A 24,289-nucleotide genomic window follows, 5' to 3' on the forward strand; every position below is an offset into this window, starting at 1 on the left:
TCAAACAAGGCCAATAAGTCTTTTCTCTCTGCTTGCTTCAACAGGGGAAAAGAGGCTGGACCATCGGGCCGTGTGTTGTTCAAACCCATTTCGCACAAGCAGGCAGAAAGGCTGCATACAGATAGTTGAACCTTGGGATTCAGAGTTCGACAGCTCTGATGATGTGGTGATCCATATGCTGGAGGATGAAAGTGGAGCAGAAGACTGACCTTACTTGTCTCCAGACAAAATCCAACTTTCTCAATTCTTTCTCTATCACTGTAGTGATGACGAACATTTTCATTGATGCATGATTGTCCTCACCTTGAGATCAGAGAGAAAGAGAAATCAATTGCCCAGTAATCACTATTGCTAATGTAATGCTAGTAAAATGCCATCAAGATTCACATTGCTTAGTGTTTTATTTCAGTGAACAAACCAGTTGTCTGGGCTTTCACAATAGTCCCTTCCCTGCTCCAGTTTTCCCCCAAAGCTAACAAATTCCTCCAACACAAATTCCCCTAAGATGAGGGTTTCAGGAACTCAACTCTAGTGCCTAGGGAGGGGCAGCTCTACTTGGTTGGACAGTTTGATTTTGTATTCTTGATCCTGAACTTTACTTTAAATCTTGTTAAGCCTAATTTGCTATCTCAACAGAAAGGATCTAACCCCTCTCCTTTTAACTAGTTTGGTATCAGTTAATTTGTTTTGCAGCAATTGTATAATGCACCTATTGGTTGATTCTGAAAGGCAGTACATTTACAATGGATTCCTGGATTTACTTTGGTACCTAATCAAGGAGAAGCTGCTAGAGTTCATTTCCATAGATCTTTGTTCTCATATCTCTTCTTCCCAGTGATGAACAGTTGACTATCCTCCAGAAAAGGGATACTGATACTTCCTCTTCCATAAAGGTGGTGGAAATCCAGTAATTTTGCCCCAAGCCTGGAGGTCTGAATGATAGGCTACCTATATCTGAGTTTGAGGTGATCAGAGAAAAGGAAAAAATAATACAAAAGTTAAAAGGCCTTGCTTGCATAGTTACACTTGAGATGATAGACATTCCTTGGCAAATTCAAAAGAGGCAGATGAAAGCGGAAAATCCACTATAGGGTGCTGTGGATCTAGTGCCTCGCCATGGTGCCAGAGGAGATCACGTTCTTGATCTAAGCCACAGTGATTTTCAACACCGACTGCACATCAAAATCATGCTGGAGAGTCTTGAAATGGAGATTTCTGGGACCTGCCCCTAGACATGTTGAACCAGGGATGGGCCAGCATCTGTATATTTTGAAAGCTTGCCAAGTCATTTTCATACAACCATGGTTGTAAACCACTGTTCCAAGTCTATAACAGAATTATAATAGAAAATATAATACAAACGGCAGTGGGCCCAGGAACTAGGAAACCTTGATTCCAAGTTTCTGTTCTGCCACTAGTTCAATGGATGGTCTTATTCAAATCACCCTACTCTTTCCTTATCTGTCAAATGAGAGGATAGGACCACTTGGTCTCTAAGCTGCTTTTATCTCTGATATTGTTATCTTGAGAGAAAGGGGCATCAATCTCATTGGTTGATTTGGAGAGTCCCTCCAAGGTGAGTAGTAGTATTACTCTATTGTGTTCATGTTATTTTAAAAATTATGTTTGTGGTTCAGGCTTTTACCATGTTTTAGTCCCTCCCGGAAAAGAGAGTTAGGCATAGATGCCATAGAAAAAAAGGGAAACAAACAGCACCAGCTTCCTGAAAAGAAAAATCAAGCATACCTTCTGTGAGTTTCTTTTGATGTGATAACTGCTGTTTTTCTTCTGAGTTAGAGGGTTTGGGGAAAATAATAACGCATCAATGTTGTAAAACATTTTAACATTTTGTATCTGTTGTTTCCATAAACCAAACCAGAGGACTCTGTATGGTTACTCTTACAAGGTTCCATGGATAATTGGCATATATTTAATCATGTCTAGAGGTAAATATTTTTAAGTCAATGATTGTTTGACGAGTATAATCAGTGGTTCCATATGCCTTTAAAGGAAGTGCCTTCCTGATAATTTAACCATTCACTAAGGTTAATGCCTTGGCAATTTTTTCTCTTAATTTGAGCAGGATTAGAGAAATCAAAGTTTAAATTGAATAGCATCAACCAGGAACTATTACTATTAAATAATACAATGGGAAACTGTCTAGTGTATGACTTTAGTTGTCATAGGAATGCCTAAGCCATTTGAAATAAAATATTGGTATAAATCTAATTCTTGTTTAAGGCAATATCCAGTTAAAATAATCTAAGAAGTATCATTGATGAAGGTAAAAGATAGAACATTTTAATATGGTTGAGTTTAACAAGTCAGCAGAACTTATAGGAGGACGCGAAAGTTGGTATAGGCTAAGTGGTAGAAATAGAAGTTAATGACAACACTGCCATGTAAATGGGTGTTTCTTTTTTCTTTTTTAAGTTAAGAATAGTCCCCAAAGATGAAAATCTTGAAATTTAGTATATTTTATGCAGTTTGAGGGGAAAGAATCTTTCTGTTGTCAAATGGTCCAGGTAAATTCTTGTGTTCGTTATTATGAAGTGCATGGAAATTTCCTTCTTTACAGATGTATTTAATCACTGGCAAAAAGAAAAAGAGGGTGAGGAGAAAGGGCAGCCCAGGTTGCTGAAATTTGTAGAAAATATTAGAAAACTGGCATTACATTTAAAAAGAGCCTTTTATTTGTTTAAAATCTTTTAAGTTCAAAATGCAGAGAAGGCTCTTTTAAACTACACATTTGGATTACATAGCTGCCACCACCTGAATGCTAATAAAGGGCTTCTACAGCATGTATAGTCTAAAAGAGTGTGTGAACCATGTTTGTGCTGTGAAATACATTGATCTTTGAACTTTACATAGTATTATCTTTTAATGGTGGTGTGTTATGGTTGTTTATCTAAGAATTCGGAAATAAATATGATGTGCTATGAACAGAGTGTATATGTTCCTGGGAACCATGAAATCAAATAGAAAATAAATGAAAGGATAAATAGTACTTTCATTAACATGGATAACAAATATTGAGAAATTAAATATGAATCTAGTATGCTTGAGACACTGCACTTCATCTCTCTTGCATTACTACACAAAGCCAAAGATATAGGTAACCCATCATTGCAAAAACCTAGAGTTGGCTCTTGATTAATTGGCAGTAGTATGATGAGTACCATAATGAGAAGATGAGACTTAGAATGAAGGCTTCGTCACTGGTTTCTCATCTGCCCTGGGCTTGGGACTGCCTCTCCTTGGGTGTGTGGTGCTTTAGTGTCCTGGCAGGTTAACCCTTGGGCTATTGGGGTGTGCGAAGTCAGCACGAGGACCGATTTTCAATCCAGTCCCTGCCAATTTCCAGCTATGTGACTGTGGGCATGTTTTTAGCCGTTTCGGACTTGGGTTTCTAATCTGTAAAACGGGGTCAAAAATACCTGCACTATAGGATTGCTATGAGATTATATGAAATGCTTAGTACAGTGCCTGGCACATAGTAAGCGCTCAATAAATTGTTGCTATTATTATTATTATAATATGAATAAGCATTATAGAACTAGAATATGATAATTTACTCCTGTCTTTGCAAAATTTTAATATTTTGATATTTTACCTAATTTCCCTCGAAATAAGGTATGCATGATGGTTTTAAGAAGAGAGAAGGAATAAAATTGCTTTTTAATATTTTTCTTTGCTTGTGAGAGATACCTAAAACAATAATTCCTATGTCCCTATGTTACTCCTTGACCTGCAGTGATTCTATATGCTATATTTATAGTCTGGTTATCTTTGCATATTTATTTATATAATGATGAGATGTAATGATTTTTTTCACATGGATGTATTTATTCTCTAGAAAATAATCCATCCATGTGGTTCCACTTTTAAGATAATTAAGTCACTCTGTGTTAATAGGAGCTAAAGATAAAGCTATATAGGACCTACTTTGCTTAACCCACCAAGTTATTAGCTCAGCTGCCTTTGAGAGTATTGGACGTCTAAGTAATCTTACTAAGTGAGGACAGTTCCTCATAGCTAACTTCTGATCTTCTTTGTATTTGATGTATTCTGTGATGGCATTCAAGAAGTTTAAAGCAGTGGTATTCAGAATGCTGAGTATTCATCATAAGTCTAATGTTGTGTCTGCTGAGCAACAAACTGCCACTTCCTTAATTCAAGCCCCTACTACCACTTAACCTGAATGATTGTAGTGGCCTCATAACTCACATCCCAACCCCTTAAGTGTTTTCACCTGGAGTCTTTGGCGTTCTAGTATATATATCTAGTAGTCTTTGGTATTTAGGACCTTGCTGCTTGACTAACATTCCTTGTGCACAATTCTGATTCTGGTAGTTCCTTATTCAAAACTCTTTAGTGACTGCCCATTGTCTATATATTCCACTACTTAACCTTTAAATCATGGCCCAGGCCCAGTGTAGCTCAATCAGCTTTGTCTGCATGTTCTCCTTCATGCAGTGTATGTGATAGTCCTTGTCTTCCTCAGCCCTGCGTGACTAAGTACTAAGGACCTTCAGCTTACAGCTCGACCTTGCTCTCTTAAGCTTGTCACTTAAGCTCTGGTGGGTAAGATCAGAAATTAGACTTATTACCTGAAGCCAGAGTCCCTGAGATGAGCCCACCAAACGATAGTTTCCTTCCTGTTCTGCTCCATCATTGCAGACACCTAGAATTAGCTCTTGATTAGTTAGCACTGGTATGATGACTGCCATAATGATAAGAACATGGGACTTAGAGTGAGGGTTTTGCCATTGACTTCTTGTCTGTCCTGGGCTGGGGATTCTCTCTCTCTTTGGTTGAGTGGTGCTTAGTCCTGGCAGGAAAACCTCAGTCTGTAAGGGTGAGTTTCTTCTTTAATTTTCTTCTTAAGCTTCCAGCCTACTAAATTAGGGCATTCTCACTAAACCCTAGCCCCCTTGGCTGGGGCCCTGAATACTGTCCACTTAATTTTTGCTCTGAATACAGATCTTCTTGTTTGGGCCCCTGAAACAATTAAGTAGAGATATAAACTCCATTCTTAGGTTCTTATCATCCTCAACTCCTGTATCACCACATACATAATATCTTTATTTGCCACTGGGCTTCAAATTGTTCTATCCATTCTCTTGCATATGAATGCTAGCCTGGAATGTACTTAAGTTTACCATACCCCAGATTTGGCATGTAGAGCTGGGCCTGGCAATATAAGGCCCTTGGGCTAAATCTAGCCCAACTATTTTTTAAAAAAATAAAGTTTTACTGCAACATGGCCATGCCCACTCATTTACGTATTGTCTGTGGCAGTATTGTCAATGGCAGAGTTGAGTAGTTGTCACAGAAACTGTATGGCCGGCAAAATCTTAAATATTTACTGTCTGATTCTTTACAGAAAACCTTTGCTGACCTCTGATCTAAAGCCAAGTAGTTCCCCTAGCTTTGTATATTGCTTATTCTTTGATAATTCCTCATTCCCATCCTGTCAACCAATACAGACCCCAAAGGCCAGTTCATTAAGACTACGAAGATAAGTTCCAACCCATTCAAACTTCTTGCTTTTACTTGAATTTCCCTGCTTCCTCTTTGTTATCTTCCTAAGATGTCCTTTCCCTGTGTTTTGCTTCTTAGCGAAAGAGATGCTGTAGAGTAGCCTTATGATATGTCTTTTAATGTCATATCATGTCGTAATATGAAAGTCTTTCAACATTGCCAATATCTTTCAACACAACCTTCCAATAGTTCCAAGATTAGGCTTTTCAGTTCTTTACTGTCTCTAACATCAGGTATTCTGAGCTCCATAGCGTCCAACACCTCCAGTTGCCAGATCTTCTAAATATTACAACATCCATGGCTTCCACTCTCTGGCCTATAGCATCTCCAATGCCAGTGTTTTCTAATCTCCTCAATATTGGGGTCATTAAAAGTTTAGCTCTTCTAATATCTTCAATAATCATTTTTTAAGTTGTAGGTCTTGTCTTTCAGGGTTCAGAGTTCTAACTTCCAATTATTCTATGTTCCCAATCCTCCAATGTCTCCTATATATAGGTCTTCTAGAGTCCATGTGTTTCATTATGTCTAAGTCTAGCTCCAATATCTTCTAGCACTTACATCATTCGGTTCCTACAACTTTTAGTGTCTCCTAGAGCCTGATTTTACAATGTCTTCTTATCACCAGTTCCTCCAATGTCCAAGTCAATATCTTTAAGAACCTGGTCTTTCAACATTCAGGTGTTCTAACATCCCCAATGTCTGAATGACTAGGTCTCTTAATGTCCTGATCTCTTAGTGTCCAGGTCTAAAGTCCGGGGCTGCCAACAGCCTTGACTTTCAGCATCATGAAAATTACATCTTCCAAATTCTATGCATTTTAACATGAATATGTCAATATCCAGGTTTTCTAATGTCTCCCAATACCCAAGGCATCTGATTTTAGGATTTCTAAATACCTAGATCTTCTATTGTCCATATCTTCCAATGTTTAGGGATTCCAAGTTACAGGACTTGCAATGTCTTTAGTGTTCAGTGTTTCCAGTATCTATGGCTTCCAATATCCATGAATTCTAACATTCAGGGCCTCCAATGTCTCCAATGTCCAGAATAACCAATGTCATCAAAATTCAAGGCTTCCAATGTCTCCAACATCCTGTGCTTCCAATGTCTCCAATGTCCAGGGTTTCGACTGGTGCCAGTGTCAAGGTCTTCCTACAACACCAGGTCTTCCAGAAACTCCAAGTCTTCCAACTAATTTCAAGCCTTCCAACAACATCAAGGTCTTCCAGCTAATCCCAGTCTTCCAGAAGATCTACGTCTTCCAGACAATTCACGTCTTCCAGACAATCCATGGCTTCCAGTAAATCCAGTCTTCCAGCAATTATGGGTCTTCCACAAAATCCATATCTTCCAGGAAAATCCATGTCTTCCAGAAAAATCCATGTCTTCCAATGGTTTCAAGGTCTTCCGGCTAATCCGCATCTTCCAGAAAAATCTGTCTTCCGCCAAATCCAAGTCTTCCAGTCAATCCAGGTCTTCCAGCTAACTTATGTCTTCCAGAAAGAAATCCAGGTCTTCCACTCAGTCTGTGTCTTCCAGGAACATCTAGGTCTTCCACCAAATCCAGATCTTCTACCAAATCCAGTCTTCCAGCCAATCCACGTCTTCCAGAGAAAATCTATGTCTTCCACTAAGTCCAGGTCTTCCGATAATGCCACGTCTTCCAGAAAATTCGTGTCTTCCACTAAATCCAAGTCTTCCAGCAAATATATGTCTTCCGGAAAATCCATGTCTTCCAGTAACCTCCAGGTCTTCCAGCAAATCTACGTCTTCCAAACAACCCAGGTCTTCCGGACAATTCGAGTCTTCCTGAAAATCCACGTCTTCCATAAAACCCATGTCTTCCAACGACCTCCAGGTCTTCCAGCCTATCCAAGTCTTCCAGAAAATTCATGTCTTCCAGAAAATTCATGGCTTCCAGAAAATCCACGTCTTCCAGGAAATCTATGTCTTCCAGCAAACCCTTGTCTTCCAACAAAGCTGTGTCTTCCATCAAATTCATGTCTTCCAGCCTACCCAGGTCTTCCAACGAAATTACGTCTTCCTGAAAATCCATGTCTTCCAACAAAGCCACGTCTTCCAGAAAATCCACGTCTTCTAGCTAAGCCACGTCTTCCAGAAAATCCATGTCTTCCTACACCTCCAGGTCTTCCAGCATCTCCAGGGCTTCCAGCATCTGCTCGTCTTCCAGCATCTCCACGTCTTCCAGCATCTCTGCGTCTTCCAGCATCTCCATGTCTTCCGACAGCTACCCAGTCTTCCAAGAGCGGGCTCAATACCCACGTCTTCCAATGTCTCCAGTGTACCGGTCTTCTAACATTCAGATCTTCCAGTGTCTACGATATCCAGGTATTCTAATATGTTCTACAGTCCAGGTCTTCTGACCTTTCCCCAGATCCAGACTCTTTCAAAATTAGTCTTCCCAGGTCCGAGCCTATCCATGTTCAGATCTTTAAACAGACAGGTCTTCCAACTCAAATATTCCTGCTTCTAGTAGAAATAGCTTCAAAAAATTTAATAGAGTATTCCTTCTTATAGACCACATCTTATGGATCAACTGTACTGCAGCCTAATAGTATTTTTTTGCTATTAGGAAATGTGTAGTTATTCTTTACAGCTTTTTAAGATAGCGTTCATAAAACATCTGGTATAGAGTAAACACAAAGATGGGATTGCTGTGATAAATTTTGGTACTTTGCTAATACTTATAGTTTTTATACAGTCAAGTATGTTTAGGTGCCAGTGAAATTCTTATTTTAATGAGAAAAATTTCTGTTTAGAGACTTTATTATTTTAGATAAAGTTTATTATCCATAAACATACAGTGTATTTTTCCATTTTTTATAACATCAATTTTTGTTTGGTCTTATGTGACTAAATAATAATAATAATAATAATAATAATAATAATAATAATGACACTTAACATAGCATTTGCTACGTCCAGGCACTGTTCTAAGGTCCTTACATGCGTCAACTCATTTAATATTCACAACAACCCACTGAGGTAGGTACTATCATCCCCGTTTTACAGATGAGGAAACTGGCACACAGAGGTGAAGTCACTTGTCCAAAGGACACAACAAATAAATGATTGAGCTGGGATTTGAACCCAGCTAGCCTGTTTCCAGAGTCCATGGTCCTAACCACTGTGCTATAACATCTGCTGTTGAAGATCAAGATGAGAATTATGGGATCCAAAGCTTGATTGCTCCCATTTTATGAATAGACTATTATGAGATCTTATGTACAAATGTTCTCACTTTATACTGTCACTATCAGAACCTATTTGTATTCACAGATCTTATTCTTCAACTAGTTACTATCACTCCCTTGCTCATGTACATGGAACTAGGCACAAACACTTCCTGACACCATTTTCAGTTTGGGCAGAAATAATAAAGGGGAGCACTGAATTCAAGTACCCTTTGCTTTAGAACCATATTCATAGCTCCACGCTTTGAGTACTGGCGCTTGGAATTTAACTCTCCTATCTACTTTAATTCTTTATCACTGACCGTTCTCTAGTTTGCACCTTATTATCTAGACCACTTACCATTAGTTTGTTTCTGACCTCCAGGATCCACCTGCTTCTTCAAATATCACTGACTTCCTGGATTCCTGACCACTGCCTTGTGTCCGACTAATGGTAACTACAACTCCTTAACTCCCAGCATGCTGACCTAGAGAACTACTTGGTTCTCCAAGTCTCAGCTTCTATCAGGTGCTTCCAGCAACATTGCTACCCGTGCCTCTGGCTGGCATGACAAGCATTACAGCTACATAATGAAATTATGGTTAGGCAAGGAATCTCTGAAGATTTAGAATCATCTACATGGTAATATGAATTAATAATAATAATAGAAATACCTTCCAAATGTCAAATTATTTAGTTTACAAAGTACTGTCACTTCATTCATTCATTCATTCAACAAATATTTATTGAGTGCCAACTGTGCGCCAGGTATATTTAATGGAGATTAAAATCATCTGGGGGAAACAGACAATGTACAAATAATTGAACAATTATTTATCAGTTGTTGTAAGGCTATGAAGGAAAAGTAAGTATAGGATGCTATGAGAATCTGGAAAGTTAAGGAAAGAATTCCTGAGGAGGTAACATTTATGGTGACTGAAGGATCTATTTTCTCATTTGATTAGTACAATAACCTTGTGACTTAGATAAGACATATGTTTTTATATCAATTTTACCTAATCAGAGGTTAAACAGAAAGTACTAAAGATAGGCACGGGATCCACATATTTTGACTTCATTTTTTTCTTCTACTCTATGCTGCCTTAAAATATAAATATATAGTAAGTACAGTTTTCACAATATATATCAAGGGTTATAAAAATGTTGGTACTCTGACTGTATTTCACTTCAATGAATCTACTCAAGGAAATTATCTAAAGTGTGGATAGTTCCTGCACAAAGATGTTCTTCACATAGTTATTTCGTATAGTGAAAAACAGAAAAACCTCAAGGATTTAACTCTAAGGGCATGATTAAGTAAATGTGCTATTTCCATGTGATGGAATATTCTGCCATTAAAATATTTATCGTGTGTTCATATTATATAATGTTAAGCGAAAGATCAGCATACAAGATTATATAAAGTGTGTTTGCAATTATTTTAAATATATTTAATCAGAGACAAATGACTAGAAATAAATACATTGGAGATTGTGAACTACTTACCTTTAGGTGGGTAAGATCATATGTGATTTTTGTTTACTTCTTTATGTTCTTTTCCAAAGTTCTTACAGTGTGAGAGTATTTTATATTCAGGAAAAATATTTAAACAATTGTGCATAAAAATTCATTATTTATTTATCTTTTTATTTTACATGTAATCAAGTTTACTGTTGAAATGCTTCAAAATATAAGTATGCAAGGTGAAAAAATTAAAATCTCAAATAAACTCAATACTCAGATAATGCTGTAATGTTTTTGGTGTATGTTCTTCCATACTCTTCATAGGTATGCTTATTTTCTTTTACAAAATGGAATCATACTGCCATTTAACCTATCTTTTCCACTTAACAATAAATTGTAAGTATCATCCCATGTCATTGACAGTGCATCTATAGTATAATTTTAATACATTACGTATTTACTTTATCTCCTACTGGTAGGCATTGAGCTCTTTCCAATTTTTTTTTCTATTATAAAAACTGCTGTGATGAGCACATACATTACGCAAGTTGTGCAGAACACAAACTGCATCGTCCTTTGCGGTGGCCCTGTACATGATGGTGTGAAAATTTGTTGAAATACTACTTAGGATAAATTCTTAAAAGGAGGGTTGCTGAGCCAAAGCATATGTACACCATAATGCTTATCGCACCAAAAAATCTAAGCAATCCAGATGTCCAACAACTGGGGTAGTTTAATAAAATTATATTGTAAGTTTATGGTGGAATACTATGCAGCTATTTAAGTTTACACCACAGAAGAATATTTTATGAAATGGACATATGTTCACAAGATTTCATTAGTGAGAAGAACATATCACATGAAAGTACATATAATATTCAAATTTTGTAGAAAGGAAACTATGTAATTGTCCTCAGAAAAATAGCTATAAGAATATATACTAAAATATTAGTAGTAAAACTCCCAAAATGAAAATGGATAAATTGTGGCATATTTACACAATAGAATGTTATACAGCAATGAAATGAAGGCACTACAGCTAAAGATAATAACATGGGTACATTTTACTTCTATTATTTCAAATTAAGATAAGCCCCAGAAGACTACATGTGGTAGAATATTCTTTTTATATTATTCAAAAACAAGTAAAACTAAACATTATATTATTTAGGCATACAAATATATTTAGGATTGAAAATATTTTATTAAAAAACAAATAAATATCAACCAAAAATTCAGGAAAATGGTCATAGGAGCTGAAGAAAGGGGGTTGGAATCAAAGAGAATCATAGAAGTGGGCTGAAGTTATTGTCAGTATTCTGGTGCTCAGGTTGAGTGGGTGGGTGGGTGAGTGGGTATTAATTATGTAATTAAGAGCATATCATTGACTATTTAATTGTGTTATTATTATGAAAATTAAATAAAAGAAGACGGTAGTGGATAAAAATTGCAAAGGGCCATGTATGGACCAATGAGACAGTGTGCATGGTCTATGACAGTGTGCATGGGTTACTTATAATCCAATTCTGTGTACTCGAATTTCATATTCTTTTAAGCAGCTATGTCTGGGTGGTGGGAATGTATGTACTTTTTATTCTCTTGTGGCTCTTTATTCTCTAAATCTTCTATAGGGAAAACACATCATATTGATTGAAAAATGGGCCCAAAACAAGCCTTCTTACTTCAAGTAAGATCTCAAATATATTAAAAATGCATAACAGGGACTAAAAAGAAGGGTTGATATGTTAATAATAATTGCCTCTGTGTAGTGAGATTTCATATTGCTTTTCTTGTGTTTTCTTATATTTTTTTCACCCAAATGTCATAAAGTAAGCTTATGTTAGTTTTTTCTGTTAAAAAAGTAATACATGCTTATAATAAAAGCAAGAAGTGCAGAGCTGGCCTGGTGACGTAGTGGTTAAGTTCACACACTCTGCTTCAGTGGCCTGGGATTCACAGGTTTGGATCCTGGGCACAGACCTACACACTTCTCATGGAGCCATGCTGTGGCAGCATCCCACATACAAAAAATAGATGAAGATTGGCATAGATGTTAGCTCAGCGACAATCCTTCCTCAAGCAAAAAGAAGCAGACTGGCAACAGATGTTAGCTCAGGGCCAATCTTCCTCAGTGAAAAAACCAAAACCAAAACCAAAAATAACCCCCTGCAGTAGTATATATAAAGTAACAAATGAAAATATTCTTCTCCCAGTCACACTGCCCAGAGACAGCCATGATTATTTGTTTGCTTTGTATCTTCCAAGTACTTTTCCCATTTAGGTGCATGCATTCTTGTGTGTTTTACAAAAGGAAATCATCCTATACATATTGTAGAACTTGGTCCCCCACCCATCCTCAATAGAAAGTCATTGTTGTAACAGCTAGTAGAATTCCATAGTAGGGTGTACTATATAATTTATTCAACTCATTCTATGTAATAGATCTTTGGTTGTTCATAGTTTTTTACTATTACAGACAATGCTATAAAAAGCATTCTTTTGCATCTATTTTTTGCAGGTTTAGAAGTATTTTTATAGGCTAGTATCTTAGAAGTATAACTGCTAGATCAAAAGGCTTGAGCTAAATTGTCCTCCCAGCAGGGCAGACACTATCATTCTTTTTAATTTTGGTCAACATTTTGGATGAAAAATCCAATCTCATTCCTTTAAGTTATTTTTCCCTAATCATTAATAAAGTTAAGCACCTTTTAATATATTTATTAGCTATTTGTATTTCTTCTGTTGGAAACTGCTTGTTCATATCCTTTGCCTATGTTTTTGTTGAGTCACTTATCTTTTTTCCTTGTTGATTTGATTTCCTTATAGGAGGTTTCTGGATATTAGAGCTGATATTTTTTTTGTCTGCTATATATTGAACGTATCTGCCATTTGTCTTTTTAAAGTTTATTTATGGTGGTATGTGACATAAAGATTTGATTATGTAAATAGGCAGAGATTTTCATCTTGCTTTTATAGTTTTTTGGTTTTGTCTCAGTCCTATGTAGGCTTCAGTATCCCAAGATTATAAAAAATATTCTTCTATATTTTCTTCTAATATTTTATGTATTATTATTGCTTAGTGCTTTAATCCATATGGGATTGATTTTGTGTATGTGTGTATGGTGGAAAGTAGGGACCTCCGTTTAGTTTTGCAGAAGAGGTAGCTTGTTTTTCTTGTGTTGAATTATATCTGTACTGATTTGGAATTCTCTTTTTAACCTCAACTATATGGATATGCTTACGTTTCTTTTCTGTTCAATTTTGGTCTGTTACTGAGCTAGTACCTTACTGCTTTAATCACTGTAGTATTATAATATGTTTTAAAATCTGATGGGGCTGCCCACCCTTCATTATTCTTTTTTTCAGACTTTACTTGACTATTCTTGTATATTTTCTTTTTCTAGATGAATTTTAGGCACAGATGTTCACTCAGGGCCAGTCTTCCTCAGCAAAAAAAAAAAAAAAAAGGAGGATTGGCAGTGGATATTAGCTCAGGACCAGTCTTCCTCAAAAAGAGGAACTTGTCAACTTCTTTTAAAAAAAATCCCTGGAAGTGCCTCATACCTTTTGAGTAATGTGTCAAGAATTGACACCTTTACAATATAGAGTTTTGCATTTATCTTCTATCCAAGCATCATGTTAAACTCCGTTCTTAGCGCTGGGTTTTTTTCCAGTTAATTATCTTGAATTCCTAGTTACACAATCATGTCAGTTGTAAATAATGAAATGTTTGTTTTCTCTTCTTAGTGTGTGTATCTAATTTTTTTTCTTTTAGCACATTGGTAAAGATCTTATGACTTCCAGAACCATGCAGACTTACAGATTAAAAAAGAGCAAGTGTCCTTCTCTTGATTTTGACTTTAATAGAAATTCCTCATTGTTTCTCTCTAAAATATGATGATCACCATTGTTTCTGATAGATACCCTTTTTCAAGTTATAGAAATGCCCTTCTATTCCCGATTCCTGATTAACTTATAGTTTTGTAAGGAACAGATACAGAATGTTATCAGATACCTTTTCTGGCATCTGCCAAGATGATAATATGGTTATTCTCATTAATCCATTAATGTAGTTAATTACACTAATAGATTTCCTAATGTTGAGCTATTCTTGCATTCTTGGAATAAAACTGACTTGGTAGTGGTGTTTGGCTATGTAGATATTTCATTTAGGATATAAAACTTTATATTAACAAGTGTCTAGAGCAGTGCCTCGTTACGATTTTCACATGGGGTAAATGGACAAGATTGCTCAGGGCAGAGGCAACTGGCTTCCCAGGCTCTGCCTGGCTGCCCCCAAAGCCTTAGGAATAAATATCACATTACACATACAGCCCATCCATAAGACACCAATGTGCCAAGGCACACTTATTGGAAAACTCTCGTTTATTGTTTTCCTTTGTGTGATGTCCTTTCCTGATTTAATATCACAATTGTGTTACCCTTGGGAATGAACTTGATTTTTTTTTTCTTATTTTACAGTGTGAGTAACTCAGACATAAGCTGTTCCCTTGAACAGCTGCAACACTCACCCATAAAACCATTTTGTCCTGATGCTTGTTTGGGGAAGGGGAGGGTAGAAATGTAAACCCTCTTTCAGTTTCTTTGATGATTAGTCTATCTGAGATTTCCAACTCTACTTGGGTGGAAATTTTGTCAATTTGTCTGTAAAACTCTTCCATTTTATTTGGATTTTCAAATGTATTGATTGAAAGTTGTACATAATAGTTTGTAATGTGTCTTAATTTGCCTATATGTAGCTAAACCCCTTTTTTATTCTTTTCCTTAACAGCACTGTCCATAGGTTTGTATATTTTATTTTTAGTTAACTATTAGAAAAAACAAGTGGTTTTTTAAATATCACTTTCTGCTTCTGTTAATTCTTTCTTTCTACGTTCTTTGCTCCTGTTTGATCGGTGTCAACATTATTTAGGTGAATGCTTAGTTTATTTTTTAGTTTTTCTTTTTTTTATTTAATGCATTTAAATTATAAATTGTCCTCTGAATATGTTTGGCTGTATCCCTTAGTTGTCACATGCAGTGTTATCAAAGTCCTTCGTTTGTCACCTCATTTGTAGTTAGTTTTGTTTTCCTTTTTAATCTGACTTATTTAGAAATGTATTTATATATTTCAACACGGTTAGGTTTTGGTTGATGTTTTGTTTTTCTATCCTTTTTTTTCCTTTTTACTACTTATACTGTCTCATGGATGGGGAATGCTTCCTGCATTAACTTTACATTTTGGAAAATTTTCTGTGTCCTAATGTAATAAAATTTTATAAATATTAAATGGGCAATTGAAGCAACTGTGTATTTTCTTTTTGTTTGGGTAATATTATATCATATTTCTACATATTGAATCAAACTTGTTGTTATTCAGATTTTCCCTTTTTATCTGCTTGATCTAAATTTTCTGGTAAAAGTATGTAAAATCTTCCACTGTTGTTTTATCACAGTTTCTTATTTCTAACCTTTTTTCCTTTACATATTTGTAATTTTTCTTCAGTGCATTACATTTCATGATTATCTTATTGGATTGTGTTAATTCCTGATTCCTTTTTTGATTCATTTAATGCTTTTTGCCTTGACATTTCTTTGCCACCTCTATGTGATTTTTGTTAGCATTGTGTCTGGTGTATCTTTATTCATTCTAATATTTTCAACTTTTCTGTGTTGTTTTGTTTTAGGTATATCTTTTCAAAACATCACGTGATGAGATTTTTTTTTACTCTGAGAATGTCTGCCTTTTGTTTCATAATTAAACCTTTCACATTTATTACAGTTCTGTAATATTAATAATTCCTTTTATTATTTTTATTTTTTCTTTCTTTGCTACATTTGTCAAAGTGCATGTCCTCCTCCTTTTTCCTATGGTGGTTTAGGAGTTTGAAATATCACTTCTAATAGTGGTTGCACTGATATATATATAGATAGATAGATAGATATAATATATATATTATAATATATATATATTTTTACTTTATATACTTTTTCTTGTTAAAACTTTAAAGTGAGCATATAATACCTTTGTGATAAAAAAATATAGAAAAAGCATTTGCTTTTAAATGTGTCCAGTATTTGTTCATTCATTTCCAGTCTCACTCCGCTTATTCCGGTTCTCATCATCTAGATTTTATATGCTTCCACAAACTTCTCAATCCCTTACTACCCCTGTCTATCCTGTTTGTTGCTACCAGATTATCTCCTTAAAATATATTTTTCTTCATATAACTGAATTCCTACTTAAATCTAAACTTCTACACAGACATTCAAGTCCTCCATGATCTTCCCTACATAACCATTCTTGTTCTCTACTTGCCATGAAACGTCTACTCTAGTCAGACCGGTTTCCTCACTCCCTCATAGATCAGCATTTGTTCTTTCCTTTCCTTTCATTTATTTTGTTCTCTACTTTTTTCCTATAATTTCACAGAGTCCTACCCAACCACAAAGAGTCTAGATATCTGTATTAGAAGATAAGTTATTCTTCTGTGCTAATAGTTTTCCATTAGTGAAGACCTGCATCTTCAGGGAGCAGAAACATTCTGGTCACAAAACTGTGAGGACAGACTTCATTTTTTACCATAAAACCTTAAAGCACTTGATGTTTATTGAAAAGGGACATTTTTTTTTTTAAGATTTTATTTTTTTCCTTTTTCTCCCCAAAGCCCCCCTGTACATGGTTGTATATTCTTCGCTGCGGGTCCTTCTAGTTGTGGCATGTGGGACGCTGCCTCAGCGTGGTTTGATGAGCAGTGGCATGTCCGCACACAGGATTCGAACCAATGAAACACTGGGCCGCCTGCAGCGGAGCGCGCAAACTTAACCACTCGGCCACGGGGCCAGCCCCTGAAAAGGGACATTTTGACTGTGTCCTAAAATGATTTATCTTTGAGATTGATATTAACTCCTCATCCAAAACCAAAAGTTTCTTTACACTTCTTCCTTAATAACAGTGCTGGTCGACATTACCTCAGTTTAAATCTTTTCCCAGTTTCTGAATCCTCTGTAGTAGAGGATAGTTGATCTCCAATTTCCTTGAGAGTTGTTTGGGGCATAGCAACATTTAGTCCATGACCTTGAGCTCCTCTGGAAGTTTCTATCAGCTGCTCTATGCCTGATTTCTCAACAGAGCCTTTGCTTCCATTTCAGTCAGGGTGGCCTTTCCTACCTTAGAATGGAGCTAGGAATGGGGCCCACGAACTCTAGGCACTGAGGAAACATATTTTCTTACCAATGCCAAGAAATAATCCGTTATTTACAGTGCTCTCACCCCAACAAGACAAGGTCTTGAGCATAATTTATACTTTTATTTCCCCTACCATCTCCTCCAGATCACTCTTCCCCCAGAGTGCCTAGAAGGGAGTACAGCTGCAAGCAATGCTGTCCTCATAAGGTGGATTTCCACCTGGTAAACAAAGCAGAATTCTTGATGAACCACTGCCCCTTTTCTAGATTTCAAAATATTTTTGGTTGCTTACACTAGGCCATTTCTATTTTAGGACTTTAACTTAATAGTTTACTTAATTTAATAACCATATTACCAGTAATCATTGAGACAATATGTTATCCTGGCTACCATTGTTAGCACCAAGTCTTCTCTCTTTTTGCATGTGTTTCTCATTTTTAGTGAATAAGACACATATTTTTTTCCTAAAGTGTGGTACAAAGTCTCTGTTTTTGCATAGCTCAGCAAGCTTCTCTTGGGTGCCTAGGATCCCTGGGAACATGTAGCTGCAAAAGTCCACACAGGATGTGGTCCTGATACATCTTAACTCACTGCACCACCAGCTTTTAATATGTGGGTCTTATGTCATTTAGGAAGAACTCACCAAAATATGTGCCTCCATTTTGAACTAAGCTCAACATCACAAAGGTCCCATCCTCATTGGCAATGTAAAAAGCAAGGATGAGCACAGGTGCTGATGCCACATCTGCCCGCAAGATCCTAGTAGGTGAGAAAACCCACAGATCTGAGCTAATATCCAGACTCAGGTGGTCCTGAAACAGACTTTGTCTGAGGATTTCAATCATATATGCATTTTATACAACTTATTTCTTGCTCCATTTGTGTTGCCCCTTTTGAGCATCATCATGGACATTTGGCCTTTCACAGATTCCACCAGGTCCAGGGGACCATAATCACTTTTTTAATGTTTAAATTTTCATAGACCAGGGGGGGCGATTTCACCCTGACACCTCTGTCACGACTCAGACATCTTTGAAAGTGTCCTTGCTTCCTCTCAAGAACAGGATATTCCAGGCTGATTTTAAAGTATGCTACTCTCTAAGGACCCCAGTTTCTTTTTAGTGAAAAATTGAAAGAGCAAACTCAGGATGCCAGGAGTGGAAATTATTTCACGAGTGCTTGGGGTAGAACAGGGTAACATGGTGGCTACTATCCACTTTCATGATGAATCAAAAAAATTACTTTTTTCAAAAATACACCAGAAGTTAGCATTATTCTTTTAAGTCACTGTTTCTTTTTACCTGGTTTAATGCAGGTTTATTAACCCAATTTTTCATTTGTGTTTCTGTGCTACCAAATTTTTCTCCTTTTCTATTGACTTTAGTATACCATGCTATGTATTATGAAGCCATAACATAGTGTTCAAATTACAGCATTGCCAGCCTCACTCCCAATTTAGCAGCCATCATGTTTTCTTTATTAGTTTATATTTCGTTAAAATGGCCACAAATTGTATAGCTCCAGGCAATGTCCATCAGTATCCCTCAAACCCCAGTTATCCTCAGTGAAAAATCTCCACCCTGCTCGTGGGAATTCAAAAGTGTAGGCTATCAGTAGCTCAAATAGAATATCAGGCTGTTGTCTAAAAGTTATTAATGCTTTGTTTTTATGGGAACTAGAGTTTTTTCTCTTGTTGTCGCAGGCAGCTTTAATGTTGAACTCCAGTTTCTTAAAGGCTTTTAGATAAACACAGGTATTATCTCAGTACTATATCAGTTCATCTTTGCAAGTAGCAATCAAGAATATCAGAAGATGTAGCTAATGTCAACAATCATCCAATTTTTATCCAGGAAGTTCAGGTGGGCTTATTTCTCTACATCTGTATAATTCACAATTTTGTTTGTTTACCATAAGCACCAGCAAATAAAACACCAGGAAATTAAGATAGCAAATTTCAATTGAAATTTTATGCTCGTCACATTTACTTACCCTCCTTTTTCTCACCCTCCCTCCACTCCCACTAATCTCCAGGTAGTGACATTCTTTACATAGTTTCTTATAAAAACAAGGACAAAGCAGCTCTTTAAAGTTTTAGTGCAAAGATCAACATAGATTAAGATGTCCCATCTCTATAAGCCCAATTTTGAGTTCAGTGGTAATTTAGTGATTGTCACAGAAAAGATATACAAAGTCACTTTCTTCCAGGTTATTTTGTTGATAGGGCCTGTATTGCTTACCAATTGTGGTATAACAAACCACTTCAAAATTCAGTGGCTTGAATCAATAACCCTTTATTATTATAAGCCTATGAGGTAGCTGGGCATTTCTTCTCATTTTTGCTATACTCACTTATGTGTCTGCAGTCAGCTATGGGTAAGTTAGGACGCTCTGTTGATCTTCGTTGGGCTCTCTTACGTATTTGGGGGTTTGCTGGGATAACCAGGCTCCCGTTCACGTGGTCTTTCATCCGCTATTAGACTAGCCCAAGCATGTTCTCATAGCATGGCAGAGTTCCAAGAGGGAGAGTAGAAGCGTGCAAGGCTTCTTGAGGCTGACAGAACTGTCACACTAACACTTCTGCCACATTCAGTTGGCCAAAGTAAGTCACAAGGGATCCCAGATTCAAGATGTGGGCAAATAAACTCCACCCTTTAATGGGAAGAACTGCGAAGTCACATTGCAACAGTTATGGATATAGGGAGTCCATTAATGGTGGCCATCAGCTGTAGATCAGGTACATAGCTGTGCTGCTCTTGACTGTGCTCTCTCACATATTTGGGAGTCCCTAGCACTATGCTGCCCTAGGATGGCCTTAGCTGGAACAACTGGGGTCTGTTCCACCTGTTTCCTTGTTCTCCAGCAAGCTTGTTCTCATGACATGGCAGGGATCCAAGAAAGGATTTAGAAGGGACCAAGACTCTGGAAGCCTACAGAAGGAACTGGCACATCATTACCTCTACCATAGTGTATTGGCCAAAGCAAGTTACAGGGTGCTATAGACTGAATGCTTGTGTCCCCCCAAAGTTCATATGTTGAAACCTAATTCCCAATGTGAGAGTATTTGGAGGTAAGGCCTTTGGTAAATGATGAGGTCATGAGGCTGGAGCCTTTATGAATAAATATTTCCATTTCTGAGAATATTTTCAGATAGAATTCCTGAATTATTGAAAATTGTCTCTGCCCTGATATCAGCAAGATAGCGAACTAGGAGGTTCTAAAGCTAGTCCCTCCCACAAAAACAACAAAACCATAAACAAACAACTACATGCCAGTAAGAATAGCTCTAGGAGAGCTCCAGAGAACAATAAAGAAGTACAATAAAGAAGCTGAAAGAGAGGAACAAAACAACTGCAAGACAAACAGAAAACAACAAAGTAAGTTCTCACTTATCAATAATTATCTTAAATGTAAATAGATTAAATTTACCAATTGAAAGGCATAGAATGGCCAAATGGATGAATAGACATGATCTAGTGATATGCTGTCTACAGGAGACTCACTTCAGAATTAAATGCACACATAGGCTGAGAGTGAAGGGATGGAAAAAGATATTTCATGCAAATGGTAACCATAAGAAAGCAGAGGTGGCTATATTTATATAAGACAGAATAGGCTTTAAGTCTAAAACTGTCTCCAGAGACAAAGGTCATTATATAATGATAAAAGAGTCAATTCAACAGGAAGATGTAACAATTATAAATATCTATGTACCCAACATCAGAACACCTAAATATATAAAGCAAATATTGACAGATTTGAAGGCAGAAATTGACAGCAATAAATAATAGTATGGGACTTCAATACCCACACTTACAATAAATGGATAGAAAATCCAGACAGGAAAACCAATAAAGAAACAGCTTACTTGAACAACACTATAGACAAAATGGACCTAACTGACATACATAGAACTTTCCGTCAACAGCAGAAGAATACATATTTTTATCTTGCACTATATAAAAAAATCAACTCCAAATGGATTACAGGTTTAAATATAAGACCTTAAATCATAAAAACTCCTAGAAGAAAATATAGGGAAAAAACTCCTAGACTTTGGTCTGGAAAATGACATTTTGGACATGAAACCAAAGGCACTGGCAACAAAAGCAAGAATAAATAAATGGGATTAAACTAAAGAGCTTCTGCACAGCAAAGAAAACAATCAACAGAGTTAAAAGGCAACCTATGGAATGGGAGAAAATATTTGCAAATCATATATCTGATAAGGGATTAATATCCAGAATGTATGAGGAACTCATACAACTCAATAGCAAAAATAAAACAACAACAAATAATGAAAAAATGGGCAAAGGCATGAATAAACATTTCTCAAAAGAAGACATACGAATGGCCCACAGGTAGGTGAAAACGTTCTCAATACCACTAATCATCAGGAAGATGCAAATCAAAACTACAATCAGATATCACCTCACACCTTTTAGAATGGTTAATGTCTGAAAGATGAAAGATGACAAGTGTTGTTGAGGACGTGGAGAAAAGGAAATCCTTGTACATTGCTGGTGGGAAGGTAATTGGTACAGCCCCTATGGAAAAAAGTATGGAGTTTCCTCAAAAAATTAAAAATAGAAGTACCATATAATCCAGCTATCCCACTTCTGGGTATATAGTAAAAAGAAAAGGAATCAGGATCTCAAAGGGATAGCTACACTCCCATGTTCATCTCAGCATCATTCACAATAGCCAAGATAGGGAAACAACCTAAGTGTCCACCAACGAACAAGTGGATAAAGAAAATGTGATATGTATCTATATATACACACACATACATACAATGGAATTCATCCTTAAAAAAGAAGGAAATCCTGCCATTTGTGACAACTTGGAAGAACCTAGAAGACATTATGCTAAGTGAAATAAGCCAAATGCAAAAAGACAAATACTGCATGATCTCACTTATATGTGTCATCTAAAATAGTTGAACTCATAGAAGCAGTGAGTAAAATGGTGGCTACCAGGGGGTGGAGAGAGGGAGAAATGGGCAGACTTTGGTCAAGGTGTGCAAAGTTTCAGTTATGCAAGGTGATTGAGTTCTGGAGATCTAATATAAAACAATGTGACTATGATTAACAATACTTTATTGTATACTTGGAATTTTCCTAGCAGGTAGATCTTAAGTGTTCTCACCACACATACATATACAAAAATAAGAAAAGACAAAGGAAAGTGGTAACTCTCTGAGGTGATGGAAATGTTAATTAGCTTTTTGTAGTGATTATTTCACAATGTACATTAAATAATTAAAGTGGTATACCTTAAATATATACAATTTTGAATTGTCAAATATACCTCAATAAGAAAAAAAGAAAATTGTCTGTGCCCTAGGTGACAGTTTTCTGGTATCCTAAAAAAGCCTATTTCTTTGCAATGGTATTTTAGGTTCAAAATCCTTTCCCTTCGGAAGTCTATGAACATCACAATGTCTAATAATATTCCATATTGCGGATGAAGAATTCAATGCTAGTTAGTACAGCTAAGCTTTTATTCTCTCTCTCTGAAATCTTACATGATCTTCACTTTACCCTTAAAGCATGTGCGTCAGTTAACTTTTGTTTTAGAACAAAACACTTCAACATTTTGTGGCTTAAATTAATTATATATTGAGCTCACAGTTGTATGTTTTGGCAATTTGGGCTGGGCTCAGCTGGGTGGCTTTTCTGCTGATCTTGGCTGGGATCACTCATACATCTGCAGCTGTAGTGAATGGCCTCACATGTCTGGGTGTTGCATAGGTGTCGGCTTGGATGATAAGAGTGACCAGGTCTCATAAACCAGCACAATAGCCTGGAGTTACACAGCAGTCATGGGTTTCAGGAACAGAAAGAGAGCAAAATTTGATTTGCTTTTCAAGCCGCTGCTTATATTATATTTGCTAATATTCCATTGGCCAAAGCAAGCCACACGGCCAACCCAGATGCAAGCAGTGGAGATAGAGTCCATTTCTTGATGGGAGGATCCGTGATATCACATTGCAAGGGCAAGCATGCAGAAAGGGAAATAATGTGTGTCCATTTTTACATTTACCACCCTCCTCCTCTCATTTCATCTCCTACTCCTTCCTCCATCACTTACTCCACTCCAGCCAAACCCACTTCCATGCTTTGCCTCAGAAATGGCAGGCATGCTTTTACCTCAGGACCTTTCCACATACCCATCCCTTTGCCTGAAATGCTCTTCCATCAGATACCCACAAAGCTAGTTCCTTGGCCTCCTTCAGGTCTGTGGGTTGGCAATTTGGCTTGAGCTCAGCTGGGCAATTCTTCTGATCTCAGCTGGGATCACTCATGTGTCTGTGATAATCTAGTAGGTCAGCTGGGTGTTAGGATAGCTTCAGCTGTAAGAGCTTATGTCTGCTCCACGTTACTTCTCACCTCAGCACACTAGCCTGGGCATGTTCAAATGGTAGTTAGAGGGTTGGTTCCAAGCACATGTAGAAGCACGCAAGGCCTCTTGAGACAAAGCTTGGAACTAACACAGTGTTACTTCCACCACATTCTATTGGCCAAAGCATGTCACGAAGCCAAGTTAGATACAAGGGGTGGGGAAATAGATTCCACCCCTCAATGGAAGGAGCTTCAAAGTCACATTGCAAAGGGGCATGGATACAGGGAGGGGAATAATTGTGACTATTCTTGCAAGCAACATACCATAGTGCACCATTTTTCAGTATTTTGCTTCAAAACATTAGTCTTCAGCTCAACAAAGTGTATCTTCTGTTGCTTCCTAAATTCTGTTTTACCATCTCTCCTTTCTCTTCTTCACCATTTGGAACTCCTATTAGGCAGACATTGACTCACCTATAGCTATTCCCCATACTTCACAACTTTCCTTTCTTGACTTTCCTCTATCTCCTTTCAATCTCCCCAATACATTCTAAAA

General features: G+C 36.9%; 1 protein-coding gene across 6 annotated transcripts in view; it reads left to right on the forward strand.

Annotated features, from left to right (window-relative positions):
* LOC106828050 (uncharacterized) overlaps positions 1-15,965 on the forward strand; it is a 63,745-nt gene extending 47,780 nt beyond the window's left edge. For 4 of the 6 annotated variants that reach the window (XM_070502613.1, XM_044764053.2, XM_070502615.1 and 1 more), the window contains 2 exons: positions 45-7,893; positions 9,124-15,965. In XM_070502613.1, coding sequence (XP_070358714.1) covers positions 6,835-7,893; positions 9,124-9,168 — 1,104 coding nt within the window. In that variant the 5' untranslated portion in view covers positions 45-6,834 and the 3' untranslated portion in view covers positions 9,169-15,965. Of the gene's footprint in view, positions 1-44 lie in introns of all 6 variants that reach the window. The other 2 variants (XM_070502614.1, XM_070502617.1) reach the window with 2 other exon arrangements.
* The last annotated feature ends 8,324 nt before the right edge of the window (positions 15,966-24,289 follow it).

This window comes from Equus asinus, chromosome X, assembly GCF_041296235.1.
Source record: "Equus asinus isolate D_3611 breed Donkey chromosome X, EquAss-T2T_v2, whole genome shotgun sequence".
In the NCBI taxonomy this organism is placed as follows: domain Eukaryota; kingdom Metazoa; phylum Chordata; class Mammalia; order Perissodactyla; family Equidae; genus Equus; species Equus asinus.